Genomic DNA, 18,380 nt, shown 5'->3' on the forward strand with positions numbered 1-18,380 from the left:
TGTAAGATATGCAGATTCAGAGTTAACACAACATGCAAGGACCTTCTTAGTTCTCAACCTTTCTGTGGCTTTATCCTTAGTTCGGCATACCCACTTCATTTAACTATTTCAAGCCTGCTGCCCTTTCTCACCCATTATCTATTTGAAGACTTTCTGGCTTCTAGTATTATGGACATATCCCTTTTTCTGGAGAGAGATGAGGAATAAGAGGGATATGCACCTTTCCAAGAGAGGGTATGAAGGCTGAGTCACAGAATTCAAATTCTGTTGTTGTCTGTGACAGCGTAACACAAACTTCCTGACTGCATCCTCACCCCCTGCTTTGAGAAGATGGAGCCATGAATGAAGCAGCTAAGGATTATGCTGCTGTTGCCAGGTTTGCAGCTGTAACTACACAACACCTGCAAGGGCCAAGGCACCATCAAAGTAAATTTTGAAATGCTATGTGGTTTTGCTCCTCTACATGACAAGTGGTTACAATAAAAGCAGTTTCAGACAAAACTGGCAAAAGTTTAAGAATTCAGAATGAACGCTTCCTTTAATTAAAAAGACCATTGTTCGTGGTCCCTCTAAAGTCAATGGGAGTTTGCCCAGCCCTTTGTTTCCAGAAAATTCAGAGTAATAGCTTTCTCCATTGAATTTCATGGCTTTTCTCATTTTCTGTGATATCCTGAACATTTAGTATGCTTATAATATCACGGCTTCCTTTGTGTTGGATAAACACTATGTATTTGACTGTAAATGACAAACCCAGGGGGGGAAAATATCCAAGATAATGAAAACCTGCTTTTACTGTAGGAAAATCGATTAAATTATATATTTCCTTGGGGTTTTTTCACCTTAATTTCATCAGGTCCAAGCTTCAGTGATTTCAAAGGACTTTTTGCTTGGTTCTAGCTATTGCTTATACCACAAGTCTGGATAGCAAATCTGAAAGGCTTGCTCCAGTAATGTATACAGTGGACACAGTTCAGGAGTGTTTAAAGGCTATCGAATTGGTTGCCAGATTTATTGGATACCATGATTCTGCCTGTAACAAAGGAACAGAGTGATAGTATTTCTGGGATTTTGCTGTAGTGACTATTTTTCTCACGTTACAAAATGGAAGAACTATCTCTTACACAAGCATATAGCAGGTAAACCTATTTCTTCATCTTAAAATGGGAAGAGCTGCGTTATCACTTATTGTCTAAAGCAAACACTGAGGTAATATTTTAGCAGATGGATTATCACAATTCTCTCTTTTCTTTGTTATATACTAACATCTCCCCCTACCCCCCAAAGCCACTCAGTGCTTTTTTTCCCTTTGAATTCAGCAAATTAAACTGAACTGTGTCCATGCATTAAACGGATGGAAATGGAAGCTGGCCTCTTGGGTCAGTTGACCCCGGTTCTAATAAAGCAATCCACTGAGACTTTGAACATTTGATTTAATGTGTATGAAAAGAGGAGAACAGATAAAGCTAAAAATGTTTTTATTAACCTTTCACAGCTCTACTGAAAACCGTCAGCATGCACCACTAAACTGTGAAATAGCGTCTGCATGATATCCATTGTGCCAAATTGCTGCTTATCCTTTGGAATGAAATAATAACTATTATATTCTATTTACTCATATGGAAATACTAGCCTACAAAATTTTTCTCTCCCCATAATCTTTAGCATGTCTATATCTACTGTCACAAAAGACATTTTGGCAACTCATTATTCTACCGGTCTTAAAACCTCCTTACCACATCAAACAGCAGCATATAAACACTGAGTGGATACTAGAGACCAAGAATATTTTAGGAAAGAATATGTTAGTCTTTACCTTGTAATACTTACAAAATTTAATTAGGATTTTCTTTTTCCTTTGGCTAGGGTTTATCTTTCAGATAAAGAGTAATGGTAGAGAGTTTAATTATGGCAGAGCTAATCACATAATACTACTATCTGCATTATGTTTGGCATTAATAAACATAGTTACTTACTATACTCCTTATACTTATTAGAGAAAGGAACATGAATAATAGCCTAAACTTATGGCTCACTTATTAAAGTCTATGCCCATGGTTACGTAGTGCTTGCTTATGCACATATATGCATCTGTTCTTCAATAAAAAAACCATTGGAACAGCTCTTTAACTGCAGGAAGACCCTATCCTATTGAAGTCAATTAAAATTTTTCCCGAGATATCAACAGGACCAGGATTTCACCTCTGTTGAAAATCAGCGCAGCACCCACAATTGCAAAGGGTGTGTGACCCAAACAATGTCAGGTAAGGATGTGGCCCATTTCACCAGAAAGCAATTTAACCGTATAGGACACAGATCCTCCCTCCACAGGAACACGCACCTCGCACAGTGAGCGTAGCAGAGGCTTCCACTTTTCCAACTCGATTCTCAGCAATGCATGTGTAGGTTCCTTCATCTGTGCTCACGGCCTTCTTAATGCGCAAAGTGTAATCATCTTTGATGTCATACCTGTGTTACAGAAAAGGAATGAAAACTCTTTCTGTAGACAACAGAAATGAACAAAAACTCTCACCTGGAATATGCCAGTCTGAATCTATCTTGAAGCCAACTTTGGAAGATAAATTATTATCTAGCATTAGATAATTCCACCAAGCATTAATCTTCATGACATTTTTATTGCACTCTGCATTAGTTAGAAACTTTACATAAAATTAGTATTGCTATGTTCACTCAGTATTAGGGCTTTACTATTAATATCATTCACTTTGTCCTTGATCTAGAGCAATAAGATAAAATTAAGCTATCAGGCATCAGTTATCAATACATGACAGCTCAAGTTTATCATGCCTTTAATTATGTGAGCTACACATTTTACCTTTTGCTGATCTGGAAATTTCCCTTCCTATATAGTTTTTCTCTACAGCAGCAACCCCTTAGGGAAATGGTGAGCACATTGGTAGGATCTGACACTATGTGATTACAAACAATAGAAAATATATTTAAGCTCTGGAAAGTGACATTTATTGAAGAGGCACATTAAAGGAGATTTATCAATTTCACAGAAACACTACAAAATTATTAATTAAGGGTGGACAATAACATTTTCTCTTTCTTAAAAGAAATTAGAAACAATTCAGTTATGCTTTGTCCATTTCTTTGTTTCTATTGTTGTAATAATTCTACAACTATGAGGATATATAAAACTCGTAATAATACAAATACTTCAGCATGCAGTGAACAATCATTCTCAAAGCATTTAGAGTGCTTACACCTAGAAAAATATTTTCTGTTAAATTGTTATTGTCCTGCAGAAGTCATGCTTAACAAACTATTTTAGGCTCTGATCCAAAGCTCATTAAAGTCAACGGGAAACTTTATCTGGTCTGAAATTTCTTTGGCTCCCAAATCAGGAAAACTCTGGTTTTCAGCATGGATATTTTACTCTTGAAATACTCTCTTGTAAAATTATTTTCAACAACATTTCTTCTAGACATAATAAGCCCATGATACCTTAAGTCACCTTGTATCTAAAGTTAGCTTCAGATTCTTATGTATCAAATAGTGAAAGAGGAACACAAAAGTGAAGAAAGATCGAGACTTCAGGAGACGTTAATACCCTTTCTCACTGTATACACACTCATGACATAACTTCAGAAGAACTAATTTACCTTCTCTTTGTTATACAGTAAAGACCTTGTAGACTTGTTCAGCAAACATACTGAAATCATATGGAAGAGCACCCTTAAATGTTTTTATGAATAAGAATGTAACACAATTAGTTCCAGGAATGTTGTGAGGCTTTATGAGTATTTTTAAACGCTTTGGGAATCTGAAACATTTATTTCTGTGTACATAACATACATGGCTATTGGTTCCTTTAGTATAGATCCGTAGAGAGAGCACTGTGTGCTAACAGACTTTAAAGCACCTTAACTCAAAGGATCCTACATGTCGAAACATTTAAAGTTCTATTATGTCTAAGTAAAGCTCACAACATCAATTAGAGCATTACTAGCAATTCCAAGAATAAAGAGAAGTCAAGACATCTTTTCACACTCACCATAAAACAATACAGCTTCATTCCATATTCAGTAAGTCCATTACAATCATTAGCAATAAATAAATTTAAGAAAGACCAAATTGAGGCTAACCATCTGTCAGAGATAAACATAAACATATATATAATACCCCTTTTGTTAGGTGTTACACTTAATTATATGTATATGCAATAACTCAGGTTTCACTAATGAATAATAGATATGTCAAGGGAAAGAATACGTAGATGCCATGGCAAACTTCAGAAACTTTTAGGGACAATTTTTTTGCTAGCATAGTACCATTGAGGGGGACAAAAACATTATGGCACTAAAGAACTTAATATGCCATTTCTGGAGCAGTACAGATCTATTGCAACTACATTCAACAGTCATATGCGGTTGCGGAACATTTCTTCTCGACTGCCCACAAATTATGTCATTTTGTATGCTGTACTACACTAGTCAATGGCAAACAGAAATCACTGTTTTCGTAAGAGAGAAAAGGCAAATTGCCTCCTTAAAAATCTCAAGAATATGACAACAGTATCCCACAACGATGGAGCAGTTATTTGTCTTTGGCAACCACAGACTTGCAGACAAGAGAAAATGCTTATTTTCTTGACATAAGGCCAGCCCTAGGGGATTAAAAATATAAAGTTGTATTCAGCTCTTGTAAGATGAGAAAACTAAGATCAGTTGTAATATAAATGTGAGCTGGGTATAGGAATCACAGTTATAAAGCTAGGCAACAATTAACCATTTATTTAATTGCCTTTTTTTTTTTTTTAGGACAAATAACATCCCTGTGGTTCACTAACCAATGCTGAGATAAAAACAGACAGGCAGTAGGACTGTATCTGACTGAGTTGTTGCTTGAACTGGGATGCAGGCAGCATGGGACAGGGCCCTCCAGTCTGCTGTGGGCTGCAGCTGACTCGCTCTTCATCTCACTGATGCGCTGGTGCCGGCATGCCAGCCAGCTGCCTTGGAGGCTTCGGCAGCCTTTATGCCTGCACCTGCCAATCATGCAAATTGTGCAAAGGCTGCTGGGGGAATGAGCCAGCTGCATGGCATGCCAGGACGCAGAGCGAGGGTACAGGCATCATCGCCCACTTGGGTCGTGAAATGGAGGGTGGCGTAAACATGTCACCATCATGACCCAGTTATCAACTACTTCAAGGAGAGGTCCAGCTCTCCCAGTCTGCTTCTCCAACGAGGCCACACTGGGTTTTTGGACCACCCTGACAGAACGTGCCATCTAGCAATTAGATTCATACATAGATGGACCCATGGGACATTATAACCATCTGCTGTCCTGAAGTATTGATACGCTGCCCCTCAGTCATCTGTTCCACCCACATTGTCCCCAGAAGTCACCACGGTTCAGTGAAGAGCTTTGACAGATGAAGCAGGCAGGAAGGAGAAAGGAATATCTGGCTTTTAGCCTGATCCACAGCAGCACAATTTGCTTGTGTGAGAAAGGGACCGTGAAGTAACAAGGAGTGAAGCCTGAATATGTTTTCAGTTTCTCAAGCATCCACCTGTGCAGACTTGAACAGTCCCTTGTCTCTTCTCTGTCCCAGGGCCTCATATTCCCATAGCGAGGTGTTTCCACCTGAGTTCCTGGAGAAGTTCACTCACATCTGGATTTGTGCTACTGAACACTTGGGAATCAGGATTAGGGCCTCTCTGACTGCTAATACCAATCACAGAGAGAGGTTACCAGACTCCTGGATTGATAGTGGAATGGCAGAAAACCAGAGTGTACTGGTTAAGTTGTTCCTTAACATTGTCAGTCCACTAAGAAGGCAATGCCTTCAAAATACGTGCAGTGTCAAGAAACACCTTCTGACATATTGCCCAAATATTGCTGACTCCTAGCCAATTAATGCCAACATTCAGCTAAAAACATAGGCCTTCAGACGTCAGTTTCACATGTTTATGGCCATCTAATTGATTTTAAGTACTTCTCTCTGTTACACATTTGGAGGTGCTTAACCTTTCAGTTCAGCTTAGACTTCAGCCATCAGACTGAGCTCAGCGAGGTCTTTTAAACAGCTAGTCAGCTTGTGCCTAGATATAAACCAGCCACTTTTGGGCACCATGTTACATAATTTCTGTTTTACAAGTCACAGTTAGAGTAGATCTGCCTTTAATTAACCAAGGAGGGGGGGCGGGGGGGGGGGGGGGGGGAGAGGAGCAGGGGACTGGAAGGGAAGAAAGAAACACAAGAAACAACAAGCAGATGAGAAAACACTGCTGGTGAGGAATTTCTAATAGAAATTGGGTGATTTTGAGTGAAATCTGGCAGTCTCTAGCACATGTGAATGCATTCATTGTTGCTAGTTTTGATTAATGACAGTTGTACAATAGTGTGCTGACAGTCACTGCCATACAGACACTTTTTTTTTTTTATATATGAAACACTGCTGAAAATGCAACCCAATCAGATTTGGCCCCCGAACAACATGTGCTATCATCACTGTACCGTGAATTGAGATTGATTGGTAACCAGCTGTGACAAAGTGGGAAAAAGAGCCTTGTCTTTTTCAAGAAAAGAAAAGAAGAAAAATAAAAAACTGAACTGTGTCAAAACCATTACCATCTGCTCAACCAAATAACAAATAAAACAAAACACATTAACTGTTTTTAAGTATCACAAGTTAATGTACTGAGGTTGGATTCATGCACTGGCTTAAGCATCTAAGAATAATCTTGAATTGAAATGATTTTGTCACAGTTATATTTTTTTTCCCCCACATTCAAATGTGTATCTGTTCATACTCAGCCACCAATCTCCAGGGTTATCAAGTGAAAAAAAAGAGAGAGAACTTACTGAACTTTGAGAGATTTAGCAATATGCTTTTTTGCATTCAATATACATTTTACTGAGTGCTTCACAGAATGCCTAGATTTCCAGATTTTCAAAAATGTACATGCAGCTATGCATAAAAATATATACACCTCTTTGTCTTTCACAGGCACAGGTAGCAAAACTCTGTCTGCAGCTGGAGTCATTACATTCCTAGACATCCATGTAGGCCTAACTGGTAATACATGGATGCAGTTGCTTCAGTAGTATATTTTAAAGTTGTGAGAATGCATTACTGAATTCAACAAATTCAACTCAAAAAGCCATACTTGTTGCTACAGGGAGTTTGCAGGAGAAAAAGTCACATCTTAACTGCTGTTAACTGATGCCACTGGCCTCAAAAACTTTACACAAATTTATATGAGGCACCTATTTTCTTCTAAAACATTACTGTAAAGAAAAAAAAAAAAATAGAATCTTTGTATGTAGGCTTTGTGAATTTTTTTTTTAGAGATGGCACAAAAATTACTTTGCTCTATTTTCTTTTGCCTGTTTGCCAGGCTATTTTGCAAAATACACACAAAGCTTCAAGATTACTCACAACATCAATGATTAGGGAGCCCAAATAGAAAGAGGCTACTAGCCAAAACCAGAGTAAACAGGAGGTAGTTAAGGGGGCTGAAGCTTCTGTCTCCACTTCTCTTTGTGGTGCTGGCACTTCAGCTCCCAGCATAGTGCCACAGCTTTTCACTGGCTCCTAGACTCTCTGTGCCAGATGGAGGGAGCCAGAGAGAAGCTGCAGTGAGTTAGGAAGCGTGAGCTCTTCACCTGCTTCAGCCTTGTGTGATCCAGAAGCAGAAGGGAGAGCCTCTGTTCCCATCGGTGATGCAGCCACCCCTACTCCCAGCTCCCTTACAAGAAATGTTGGGGTTTTTTCACTTCCATCCCATTGATAAGTGGAAGAAGAAAGCAGCACAAACCTATGTGAGTGACAGCTTTCTGAGAGAAAGATAAAGGAGTCTCTGGTTTTCTTTCCCTAGCAAAACATGAATCAGTGACAGAGAAAGCATAAATGTATATATTTGTGTGCACTGATCTCAAATTACTCTGTTGTACTCCTGAAATCAAGGCTGCTTGTTGCTGGGTGGCTCTAAGATGCTGCTTACAGCTATGATAAATTGAGCTACCAGGGAGCTATCCCCAAGGTGCTGACAGGACGGCTGCCACTCACATCCACATGTCCAGATTCCCATTTATTCTTTGGCTATGTCATTCATACCAGAGAAAGTTATAAGGCAAAGTGACATTACCTTGAATTTCTTTGTGCAAGGCATGTATGCAAGCAGCTATATAAAATGGTTCACTGGCCTTATTCCAACAAACCAGTAAAAGAGCTAAGTGATACACTATTTTGATTTTCTTAAAATATATTGACAGCAGGTTCTGCTTTCATCCAAAATCTTTTATTGGTTGTGATCAGCACATTATTGGTAATTTCTTATAGTGGACACTCTCAATTGCAATAATATAAAACACAAATCCACACTGCACTGTGCCTTAAACCAAGGCAGTCAATAAAATGACCTAAATCTCATAAAAGATGTATACAACAGTTACAGTCATTGGGCCAACATTGTGAAACCATACCTATGTCCAAGGAAATGGTGTTTTCCAACTTCTCTGGTGGCATTACACTATACAGTACTACTCTTACATGCAAACATAGATGTGGGACTGCATGTAACTAATGCCTCACAAAAACAGTAGCCATGTGCTCAGGAGAGAACCCAGAAAGAAAAATGAGACTGCTTTTTTATTCTCTTTGAAATAATTTGGAATCAAACAGAAGTTAAGAACAAAACATATATTTGGGAATCAGTGACTCAGTAAGCTCTGTCTAAACTGATGCAGGCTCCATCTTTTACCTTAACATCTATGCACAGAGAAGTACTCACAGGGAATTACCACATGATAATTACCCAAAATGGGCTTCTGATTTGATTTGAGTTCCAGACAGAGCTCCACATTTCAAAAACTGGAACGTCAGTAGAAGTATGAGCTAAGAGACCATGTAATGACTTGGCATGGAGACCTATCCTCCTATCACCAGAAGTAGTCCTTTCACAGATGAGACACATTTGTCAGGCACTTGGGGAGATTTGTATTATTAATGCCTATGTTCTAAATCCATCCATCAGAAAAGCACCCTTGATTCTCAGGGTTATCTGCTCAGCACATGGCACTGAAATTAATTTTAAGGAAAAGCAAAATACTGTTTTTCTCCGTTCCCGTTCTTAAAAAATTGAAATGATGCTGCAAGGACTGGAACACAGTAAGAAGATCTGAGCCCAGACTTGCACTCACTAACTGTGGCTTGATGCATTTTTTTTAACAGGAGCACACAGATTATTTGTAGTTTGAAATAAAACAGAATTTGTTGTCCTGTCTATTATTATTTACCTTAAGCACGATGAAAGATTACCATAAACTTGTCAGAGAACTAACTGAAATATTTTCTAATCTGTACTTAAAATCAGTAACCAACCTTGAAGTGGGAATTAAAGATGAAGTCATGTTAATGTTTTAATGAAAGTGCCTTCAACATTACAGTTGAGCCAGAAGTCATATTCTTAAAAAGTATATTTTGCTAATGTTAAGTAATTCTCAACATAGGACTTACCAATAGGAAATGGAAAATAGTTGTTAGGGTTGAAACTTTAACCTTGCAGTGTCTTCACTGACAGTTTTTGTTTTTAACTGAGATGACAACTTTTGTATGCCATGCAGGGATGGAATGTGTTAAAGCAGAAGAAACCCCTGCAGGCCAGCCATTCCAGTAGCACCAATGATGCTGTGGTCAGAACTCTTGAATCCTACTCTCACTTGAACATAATTACCAGCTTCCCTCTCCCTGCTCTCCTGGGGATTTTAGAGAAAAACTGCATAGTAAACTATCTTTACTTTTTCATTCTGTAGTTTTAATAGTCAATAAGCTGATAATAGTAAGCTTAAACTGCTTGATATCCTTACACTTTTCAAGAAAGCAGGCTACCTTAATATTCTAAAACTTACAATGTATAAACTATGTGATTAGTAAGCTTTTACTTATTATAGTCTGCTTTTCTGATATTAAAGAAAGATTCAAGCACTAGAATGAGTACTTTGAGTGAAATTCTACATTAAGTTTTCTTGGGTCTCCTTCCTGCAAGACCATTTCTTTACTGCAGTCTTCTGTGAGTGGAAAAATCTGAGAAATCTATGTTTGAGGCTAATACTACTAGCACTAAATTTTGTTTCAGAACTCTGCTAGCGACTTCTTTAATTCTCTGAAATTTAACAATTTTAGTATGTTAAATAAAAGAGAATAACAAAACATTCTCTTGTGACAATCCTATTTCAAGTGCACTGACAGTGATCACTTTGTAGATCACCAACGGTTCACATAGCATAAAGAGAAACCATGCAGGCAGGACTGCTAGTTGACACAATTCCTTTATGGTTGCTGTCCGTGGAGTTGTAAAGCTATTTTCCCCACCCTTGACCCTTATGTAAGCAACTGGAGACTGTTTGCATGCATCTGCAAACAGACTGCCTGAAACAATAGCTCTTCTTCAGCTCTGTGTGAGAACTGACACTTAACATGAAGCCAATTTAGATGTCAATGTTATTAACCGTTTCTCTGCTGATCAGTCTAGCACAGCCACGCATCTAACACTTTTGCTCACAGCATTTAATATTTCATACAAATTGAATGGCAGGTAACTACTGGGTTAGACTATAGACCTCTGGGGTAACTGTGGGACAATGCATTTACAGGACTTTATTCAGTGCCATGCCTTGAGGGATTTAAAATGTCAAAAAATACTCTAATTTACACTTTCACTTGGCCATGTATTCCTCAGAAAACTGTAAGGAATATTTTTCCACTTACAGAACTGGAAGGTATCACTGACAGGCAAAGTATCAATAAGAGAAGAGGGATACTCAACCAAAAGAACAACAGGAGGGTGTACCCCACCAGCACTGGGGTACATCACCTTGACACTATATTCACAAAAATAAACCAATCCCTGCCTCCCTTCTACCCCTTATTAGCTCTCAATCTCTAAATGATATATCTGGCTTTACAGAAGTTTCCTCAAATGATTCAACATAACAGCTAAAAAGATGCTTACATTGCACTCAGTTGAAATCTGCCTGTATTCAGTTAGGCTACACGGACTCTCTGCAAGTTGCACTGCAGCTTACCTTGTGCCAGCCATGTGCTACATTAAACCCAAGATAACAACATCCTCTGCAAACCGCCTCTACTCCCTCCAGACGTATGTAAGAATACAAATAGCATATTAAACCTCTTTCTTTCACTGTCTTCTTTTGACAAGCTATTAAGAAGTTCCAATCTTCTCCCCTATGCTCCTCATAAAGGGACTTAATCTCTCCTTGATGCTTTAGCTTAGGAAACAAAAGATGGGCATGCAAATCACACTGGATCTAACCAGAGGTGATGAATACTAACATGATACAGCTAATATGAAAAACACCCTTTCCCTGACCCTTTATTTAAAACCATTAATTGTTATTAACTGCAACAGAAATTTGCTGATGTAACCAAAGATTATATCCATTACACCACTAAAACACACTCTTTACTCTAATTAATTTTCAATATACATTAGACAGCATTTTGTTACAATCTGCACAGAGATTAACTCGACCAAAGCACACAGTGCTGCAGTGTTATTAACTCATATTTCATTGAAAGGTCATTCTCCCCTTGGTTCTATCTAGAGGAGGCTGTAGTTAAATACCTTACTATCCCATCCACAGAATATAAATAGAATTATGTAGCACCATGTTTATTCCTAAAAATTACTGTCTCTCTGGCTTACAGTGCCTTATCCCATGATCATGGAGAAAAACAAATGAAGAACATCTCTGGCTATCAGGCCCTTTCTGGATCCCTCTTAAAAAAATCTAACTTTTCTGAGTTTATTGGGATAAGGTTTGCTGTCAGTCACATTTAAATCCATTTCAACAAATTGAATCTGGAAGACAGTAAGATACTTTTAAAATTTCATCATTTACCCTTAGTTTTGATCTCACAAGAAGCCATGGAGGAAAGCATAGAAATTATAGTACTTACTTAAAATGCGCACCTATCAGAAGTGTGACAGACAGTATTACTACCCAGGCTATGTGTATGCAATTACTTTTCAGGCACAAAGAGACCAGTTTTAAAAACATAGCAAGATTAACATCTACAGAGACTTTTTTTGTTGGAGCTAACACGTATCTTAGAATAAGTTAAGTCTATGCATAAAGAATGCATTTTCCAAAATAATTTTTAATGAGTATTCCTAATCTTCAGTAAATAAGAAAGCTTACTGTGCTGTTTATAATTTTCACTGCTGTGTGTTACTGTTCTCTTTCATTTAATAACCTACAATCTCTTAACACTTAGCAATCTACTTTGTGTAAACTACACACCATTTCTGTTCTGAAGCATCACGCTTGTTTTTTCTGCCTACACTCCCATTGCGTGGGTGGCATGTAAAACCAACCTCTTCCTGTTGGTGCAGTTGCCACTTTTCATCTCTAGTACAATATTCATCTAATCAGACAGTGCCTCTAAATGCAACTTAGAAGAGCAGGTTGTAATTTCATTAAAGATGTATTTACTGAGCTAAACCAGCTGTTCCAGGCTGGAATGCAAAAAAAGGCCCATGTGATTGCTACTTAGTCATTTTTAAGGCAACTGAAAAATACATTTGCTGAGCTAACCTCACTCTCCCAAAGAGCTGGCACTGCTAGCTTCTTCTGTGTGAAAGGTTTAAACAGTTATTATAGTGTGTCATAAATTTTAACTCGTAATTGAAAATCTCTTCACTTCTTAAAAAAAAAAATCCGTATTACTTGCTATGTAATTACAGACTATGCAGCTGCTCGCTTCGGCTTCACTAGAAAATTTGAAGACATGAAACACTGTACAAACCTTATTCAAATTTTATTAAATTGCTAGTCATAGATACACCACTCTCATACAGGAGGCTCTCAAATAATACTGGTTTCTTCCTGTTACCAGGACTAAAAAGCAGATTAATCAAAGGTTGATACAGGCTATATTGAGTTCCTCACCATGCAGAAGACCATCAGCTGCTTAGCAGGAAAGTATAATCTCTATTTCTGTCAAGCAGACATCAAAGGGAAAGCTACCTGAACATGTGGCTGGAAAAGACTTCAATGTATAAAGACAATTTTCCATAGGTCCTGGTCATTATGCATGGCCACAATTGTCTGAGTCACTTTAGTACAATTTTTGTGCTATTTCCTTGTGTCACTTACAATGAAAAGAAACTCTATTCATGAAATAGTGAACCAAATATTTCAGCCAAAGGCATAGAACTGGTGACCCCATAATATCCTGTTCATCTCCAGTAGTTTGACAAGTCATACTCAATTAACTATTCTCTAGCCTTTCTGTACTGCGGAACTTATGGTGTGGTGCTGAATTTTTAGAGCAATTAAAACAAAATATAAACCATGCGCCTCTTGATTCACAATGCATTTCAGTCATGGGTCACCGATTCGCAATGGACAGCTTCTGGAAAAAAGCTTTACACACCCTAGACTTCACATTGTATTTTTTTTCTCCCTGTTGGTGCAGTATCAATGTTTTTAATAGCAAGTTATTCATTTGCTGCGATTGGTTTAGGCTTTGAAAAGAATTTTCAGGTCTGAAGAATTTAATAATTCATTTTCACAGCAATGTAAAAGAAATATGAACACAGTTAGCATACGCAAGTCTTAACACTGTTTCCACCTGGTTCTTCTTAGCGCTTTCCTAATTCCTGCCCAGCCATACACAGAAAAGCTCCGTGATGTATACCACAGTCTTTGAAATCTCAAGTCAGGCCTACAGGATGTTGGGCAAGTAACTTCCTTTGACTGCTAGTGAGACCTATTTTTCCCAGGCATTTTGAAAACTTCCACTCTAAGAACCACTTTAAGGTTTTAAATTCAAAATACAAACTATCACAGTTGTTTTAGACCATCAATTCAAAATAGCTAAAATTTGGAATGAAGCCTTGCACCCTCAGAATAAACTTATGTCCATCTGTTCTCAGTTTTAAAGCATGGTTATTCATAAATTTCTGGGTAATTACATAGATAACTCAACAAAACGGCCAAATTATTTTTTTATAAATAGTCATATTTTCAAACACAATAATTTCTTTAGAAGTTGCTTTTTTTCCCCCCATTCAATCAAACTGCAACTAGACGTGCTTACAGTTCACCAGGGACCTTTATAATTAAAACTGTTAACAGCCTGAAATTATTTTCCATTTATTACTCAACACACCAATCGGTGCAGCAATACTGTTTATATTTGTCACCAGAAATTACTGTGATTACTTTTCTCTTTGCTTTCACATGTTTCACTAAAAAAGCTGAAAGGAAGTAAGATGGAAAAACAGAGAAGGATTTCTGAAAGACTACAGATCCAGTATCATTGATTCTGGCATTCACCAGAAGCAAATTACAGAAACAAGATGCATACAAAAATTCAGTTTATCTCACTTTGCTATTGCTGAACTAGACACTTTTGAAAGATGAACTAACAATAGACACATTTAAAAATTTCTAGTAATTGTTGAAACAGGTCCCTACTATAATTGTCTGGTAACCTAGGGATGAAGCAGAAAGGAAATTATTGAAAAAACAAAACCAGACAGATGTGCAAAGAAAGTCATTAGCTGTAGAAACAGGAAATTGATATTGAAAGCTATAAGACAAATAGCTGCACAGATCTGCTCAGAAGAAGGATTTATGCATGTAGGAAGAATAACAAAGGGAATTCCTTGAGGATTTCATATTTCACTGTAGAATTTAAATGCTTAAAATACAGAAGATCAGAAGCTGAAAGTTAATTTTGGTTTTACCTCAAAAAAGGAAAAAAAGAAATCTCCCACTTCATCAAGGAGGAAAAACTTAGAAATTCCCTTCTTAATTTATAAAACTGCTATATTATCATTTTCTCATCCGCCCATTAATTCAGACTATACCTGGGCAAATTTATTTGCTTGCGTTTTAAAAAAATCAAGAAAAAACAATAGCTTTTCTTTCAGATGTTCGAAGTTTATCTTCCTTGATTAAGCATCATGCAGCATGGCTTAGAAATTTCCGCTTTTTGGACAGTGAAGACTCTGCTATGTATCTTGCTATATAAATGACACATTTTAGAAAAGAAAACATACAGTCCTGATCAGAGGTATTTGCATTTAAAGTGTAGACATTGGACTCTAGTAGATGACCACAATTCATGTGGCTCAGGTGGTGGTAACCCACTACCTGGGAAGGGACAGTGGTAGTCCTCTATCACCCAAGGTGGTCTCCAGCCTGAGATTCTGCAACCTTGTCCCTTCTTTACCCACATCTCTGACGTTCTGGGAAGCAGACATAAAGACATACCCCCCCTTTCTATTTTAAGATGCCAAAACACAGTTAATGAAATGTTAAACAGCAATGTAAAGATACTGCAAAACATTGTGAATAGTTTCTGAGCCTGAAGTTGATTATGATCAGAATGTATCTGATGAACCTTCTCTTATTTTAGTTAACAGCCCAGTGAAAACTCTTCTATGCTTCCTGTTACATTTCTTCTTCCTTAGAAATACATTCTGAGTGAACAGAAAAAATTACCTTGAAGCACATTGTACTATATTTTTCTCAGTAAGATATAAAAGAAAAAGAAGGAACACAGCCATTAAAAAAAACACAATAGAACTGCAATCTAATCAAAGGCACTGTTGGTTCATCATCTATTACTTCTGCTTATGAGACCTAGAAGTAGATGTGAATTAAAACAGAAGTAGCACAACAGTAAGAATAAATCACAGAAGCACAATGTATTTACTATGGACTACTCTACAATGCATAGTCAAATAGCAAGCTGTTGTGGTTTAAGCCCAACCGGTAACAAAGCACCACGAAGCTGCTTGCTGACTCCTCCGCCCTGGCCCCGGTGGGATGAGGAGGAGGTAATATAAAGGCAGGCTTGTGGGTCGAGACAAGGACAGGGAGGGATCACTCACCACTTACGGTCATGGGCAAAGGACAGGCTCGACTTGGGGGAGAAACTAAATCGATTTAATTTACTACCAATCAAATCAAAACAAGGATATGGGGAAGTAAACCCAAACCTCAGAACACCTTCCCCCCAGCCCTCCCTCCTTCCCGCCTCAAGCCCACTCCCGGCTCTCTCGGCCTCCTCCCCCGGCGGCGCAGGGGAACAGGGGATGGGGGTTGGGGTCAGCTCCCCACACCTTGTCTCTGCTGCTCCTTCCTCCTCGGGGGAGGAGGACTCCTCACCCGTCCCCTGCTCCAGCGTGGGGTGCCTCCCACGGGAGACAGTCCTTCATCAACTTCTCCAGCCTGAGTCCTTTCCGTGGGCAGCAGTTCCTCACAAACTTCCCTGGCGCGGGTCCTTTCCACAGGCTTCAGCTCTTCCCAAACTTCCCTGGCGTGGGCCCTTTCCACAGACTTAAGCTCTTCCCGAACTTCCCTGGCGTGGGTCCTTTCTGTGGACTCCAGTTCCTCACAAACTTCCCTGGTGTGGGCCCTTTCCGCGGGCCTTATCTCCAGTCACGCACTGCTCCAGCGCGGGCTTTCCCATGGAGTCGCGGCCATCTTGTGGGGCCTCCGCTCCCCCGCTCCCCTCCATGGGCTGGGGGGGGACAGCCTGCCATCCCGTCCTGTCCCACCATGGGCTGCAGGGGCATCCCCTCCTCCCCTCCTTCCTCACTGACCTCGGTATCTGCAGAGGGGTTCCTCTCACATTCCAATCCCCCACTCGCTACCAGTTCCCCTTCTTAAATCTGTTCTCCCAGAGGCGCGACCACCATCACTGACAGGCTCGGCCTGGGCCAGAGGCGGTCCGGCTTGGAGCCGGGGAAGCTTCTGGCAGCTTCTTATGGAAGCCATCCCTGCGGACCCTCCCACACTACGAAAACCCCGCCACACAAACCCAAAACACAAGCAAAGAGAAAAATTCATCCTGCCATCTAAAAGTCTGCTCTTCAAAATAATATTTTATGTATTACATGCATACACATCTATCAATATAATTAGCAAAAACATGTCATTTTTTATTTTGTTTTAAATTGCAAGAAAATTAATTTAAAAATGTAAGTATATATATACACACACATATGTATCTGTACTTATATAAAAATGTCTTTTTCTAGATTATGTTTCATTACATTAATATATTTAACTGATGTGATGAGTTGACCCTGGCTGGACGCCAGGTGCCCACCAAAGCCGTTCTATCACTCCCCCATCCTCAGCTGGACAGGGGAGAGAAAATATAACAAAAAGCTTGCGGGTCAAGATAAGGACAGAAGAGATCATTCACTAATTACCGTCATGGGCAAAACAGACTCAGCTTGGGGAAAATTAGTTCAATTTATTACAAATCAGCCAGAGTAAGGTAATGAGAAATAAAACCAAATCTCAGAACACCTTCCCTCCACCCCTCACTTCTTCCCGGGCACAACTTCATTCCTGGATTTCTTCACCAAGCCCCCCCCAGCGGCACAAGGGGGATGGGGATGGGGTTTACGGTCATCACACATTACTTTCTGCCGCTAATTCTCCTCAGGGGGAGGACTCATCACGCTCTTCCCCTGCTCCAGCGTGGGGTCCCACCCATGGGAGAGAGTCCTCCACAAACTTCTCCAACATGGGCTGTTCCCATGGGCTGCAGTTCTTCACGAACTGCTCCAGCATGGGTCCATTCCATGGTGTGCAGTCCTTCAGGAGCACACTGCTCCAGCGTGGGTCCCCCACGGGGTCACAAGTCCTGCCAGAAAACCTGCTCTGTGGGCTCCTCTCTCCACAGACCCGCAGGTCCTGCCAGGAGCCTGCTCCAGCATGGACTTCCCATGGGGTCACAGCCTCCTTCGGGAACCCACCTGCTCCGGCGTGGGGTCCTCCATGGGCTGCAGGTGGATATCTGCTCCACCGTGGGCCTCCCTGGACTGCAGGGGGACAGCCTGCCTCACCAGGGTCTTCACCACGGGCTGCAGGGGAATCTCCGCTCCGGCACCTGGAGCATCTCCTCCCCCTCCTTCTTCACTGACCTGGGTGTCTGCAGGCTTGTTTCTCTTTTACATGTTCTCACTCCTCGCTCCAGCGGCTGTTTCTCTACGTCCCAACTTTTTTCCCTTCTTAAAAATGTTATCACAGAGGCGTTACCACTATTGCTGATTGGCTCGGCCTTGGCCGGTGGCGGGTCCATCTTAGAGCCGGCTGGTGTGGGCTCGCTCTCTCTCGAACACGGGAAGCTTCCAGCAGCTTCTTACGGAAGCCACCCCTGTAACACCACCACCCCCCACCCCCCCTGCCCCCGCTACCAAAACCTTGCCACACAAAACCAATACAGCTGAATAATTGTAAGACATCTTACAGAGTTGAGGATGTGGAAACTAAAACAGGTATTCTCCAATTTGAATTTTGGGATTTTGTTAAAGGATTTAGAAATTGAGAAACGAAAGATATTAACCCAAGATGCA

The 18,380-nt window shown here is 39.9% G+C and overlaps 1 protein-coding gene across 12 annotated transcripts in view; it reads right to left on the reverse strand.

Annotated features, from left to right (window-relative positions):
* ROBO2 (roundabout guidance receptor 2) overlaps positions 1–18,380 on the reverse strand; it is a 947,974-nt gene that overhangs the window by 133,177 nt on the left and 796,417 nt on the right. For 9 of the 12 annotated variants that reach the window (XM_049824867.1, XM_049824864.1, XM_049824876.1 and 6 more), the window contains exon 6: positions 2,339–2,466. In XM_049824867.1, the coding sequence (XP_049680824.1) occupies positions 2,339–2,466 (128 nt within the window). Of the gene's footprint in view, positions 1–2,326; positions 2,467–18,380 lie in introns of all 12 variants that reach the window. The other 3 variants (XM_049824875.1, XM_049824870.1, XM_049824865.1) reach the window with 1 other exon arrangement.

The sequence above is a fragment of the Accipiter gentilis genome, chromosome 21 (assembly GCF_929443795.1).
Source record: "Accipiter gentilis chromosome 21, bAccGen1.1, whole genome shotgun sequence".
Classification (NCBI taxonomy): domain Eukaryota; kingdom Metazoa; phylum Chordata; class Aves; order Accipitriformes; family Accipitridae; genus Astur; species Astur gentilis.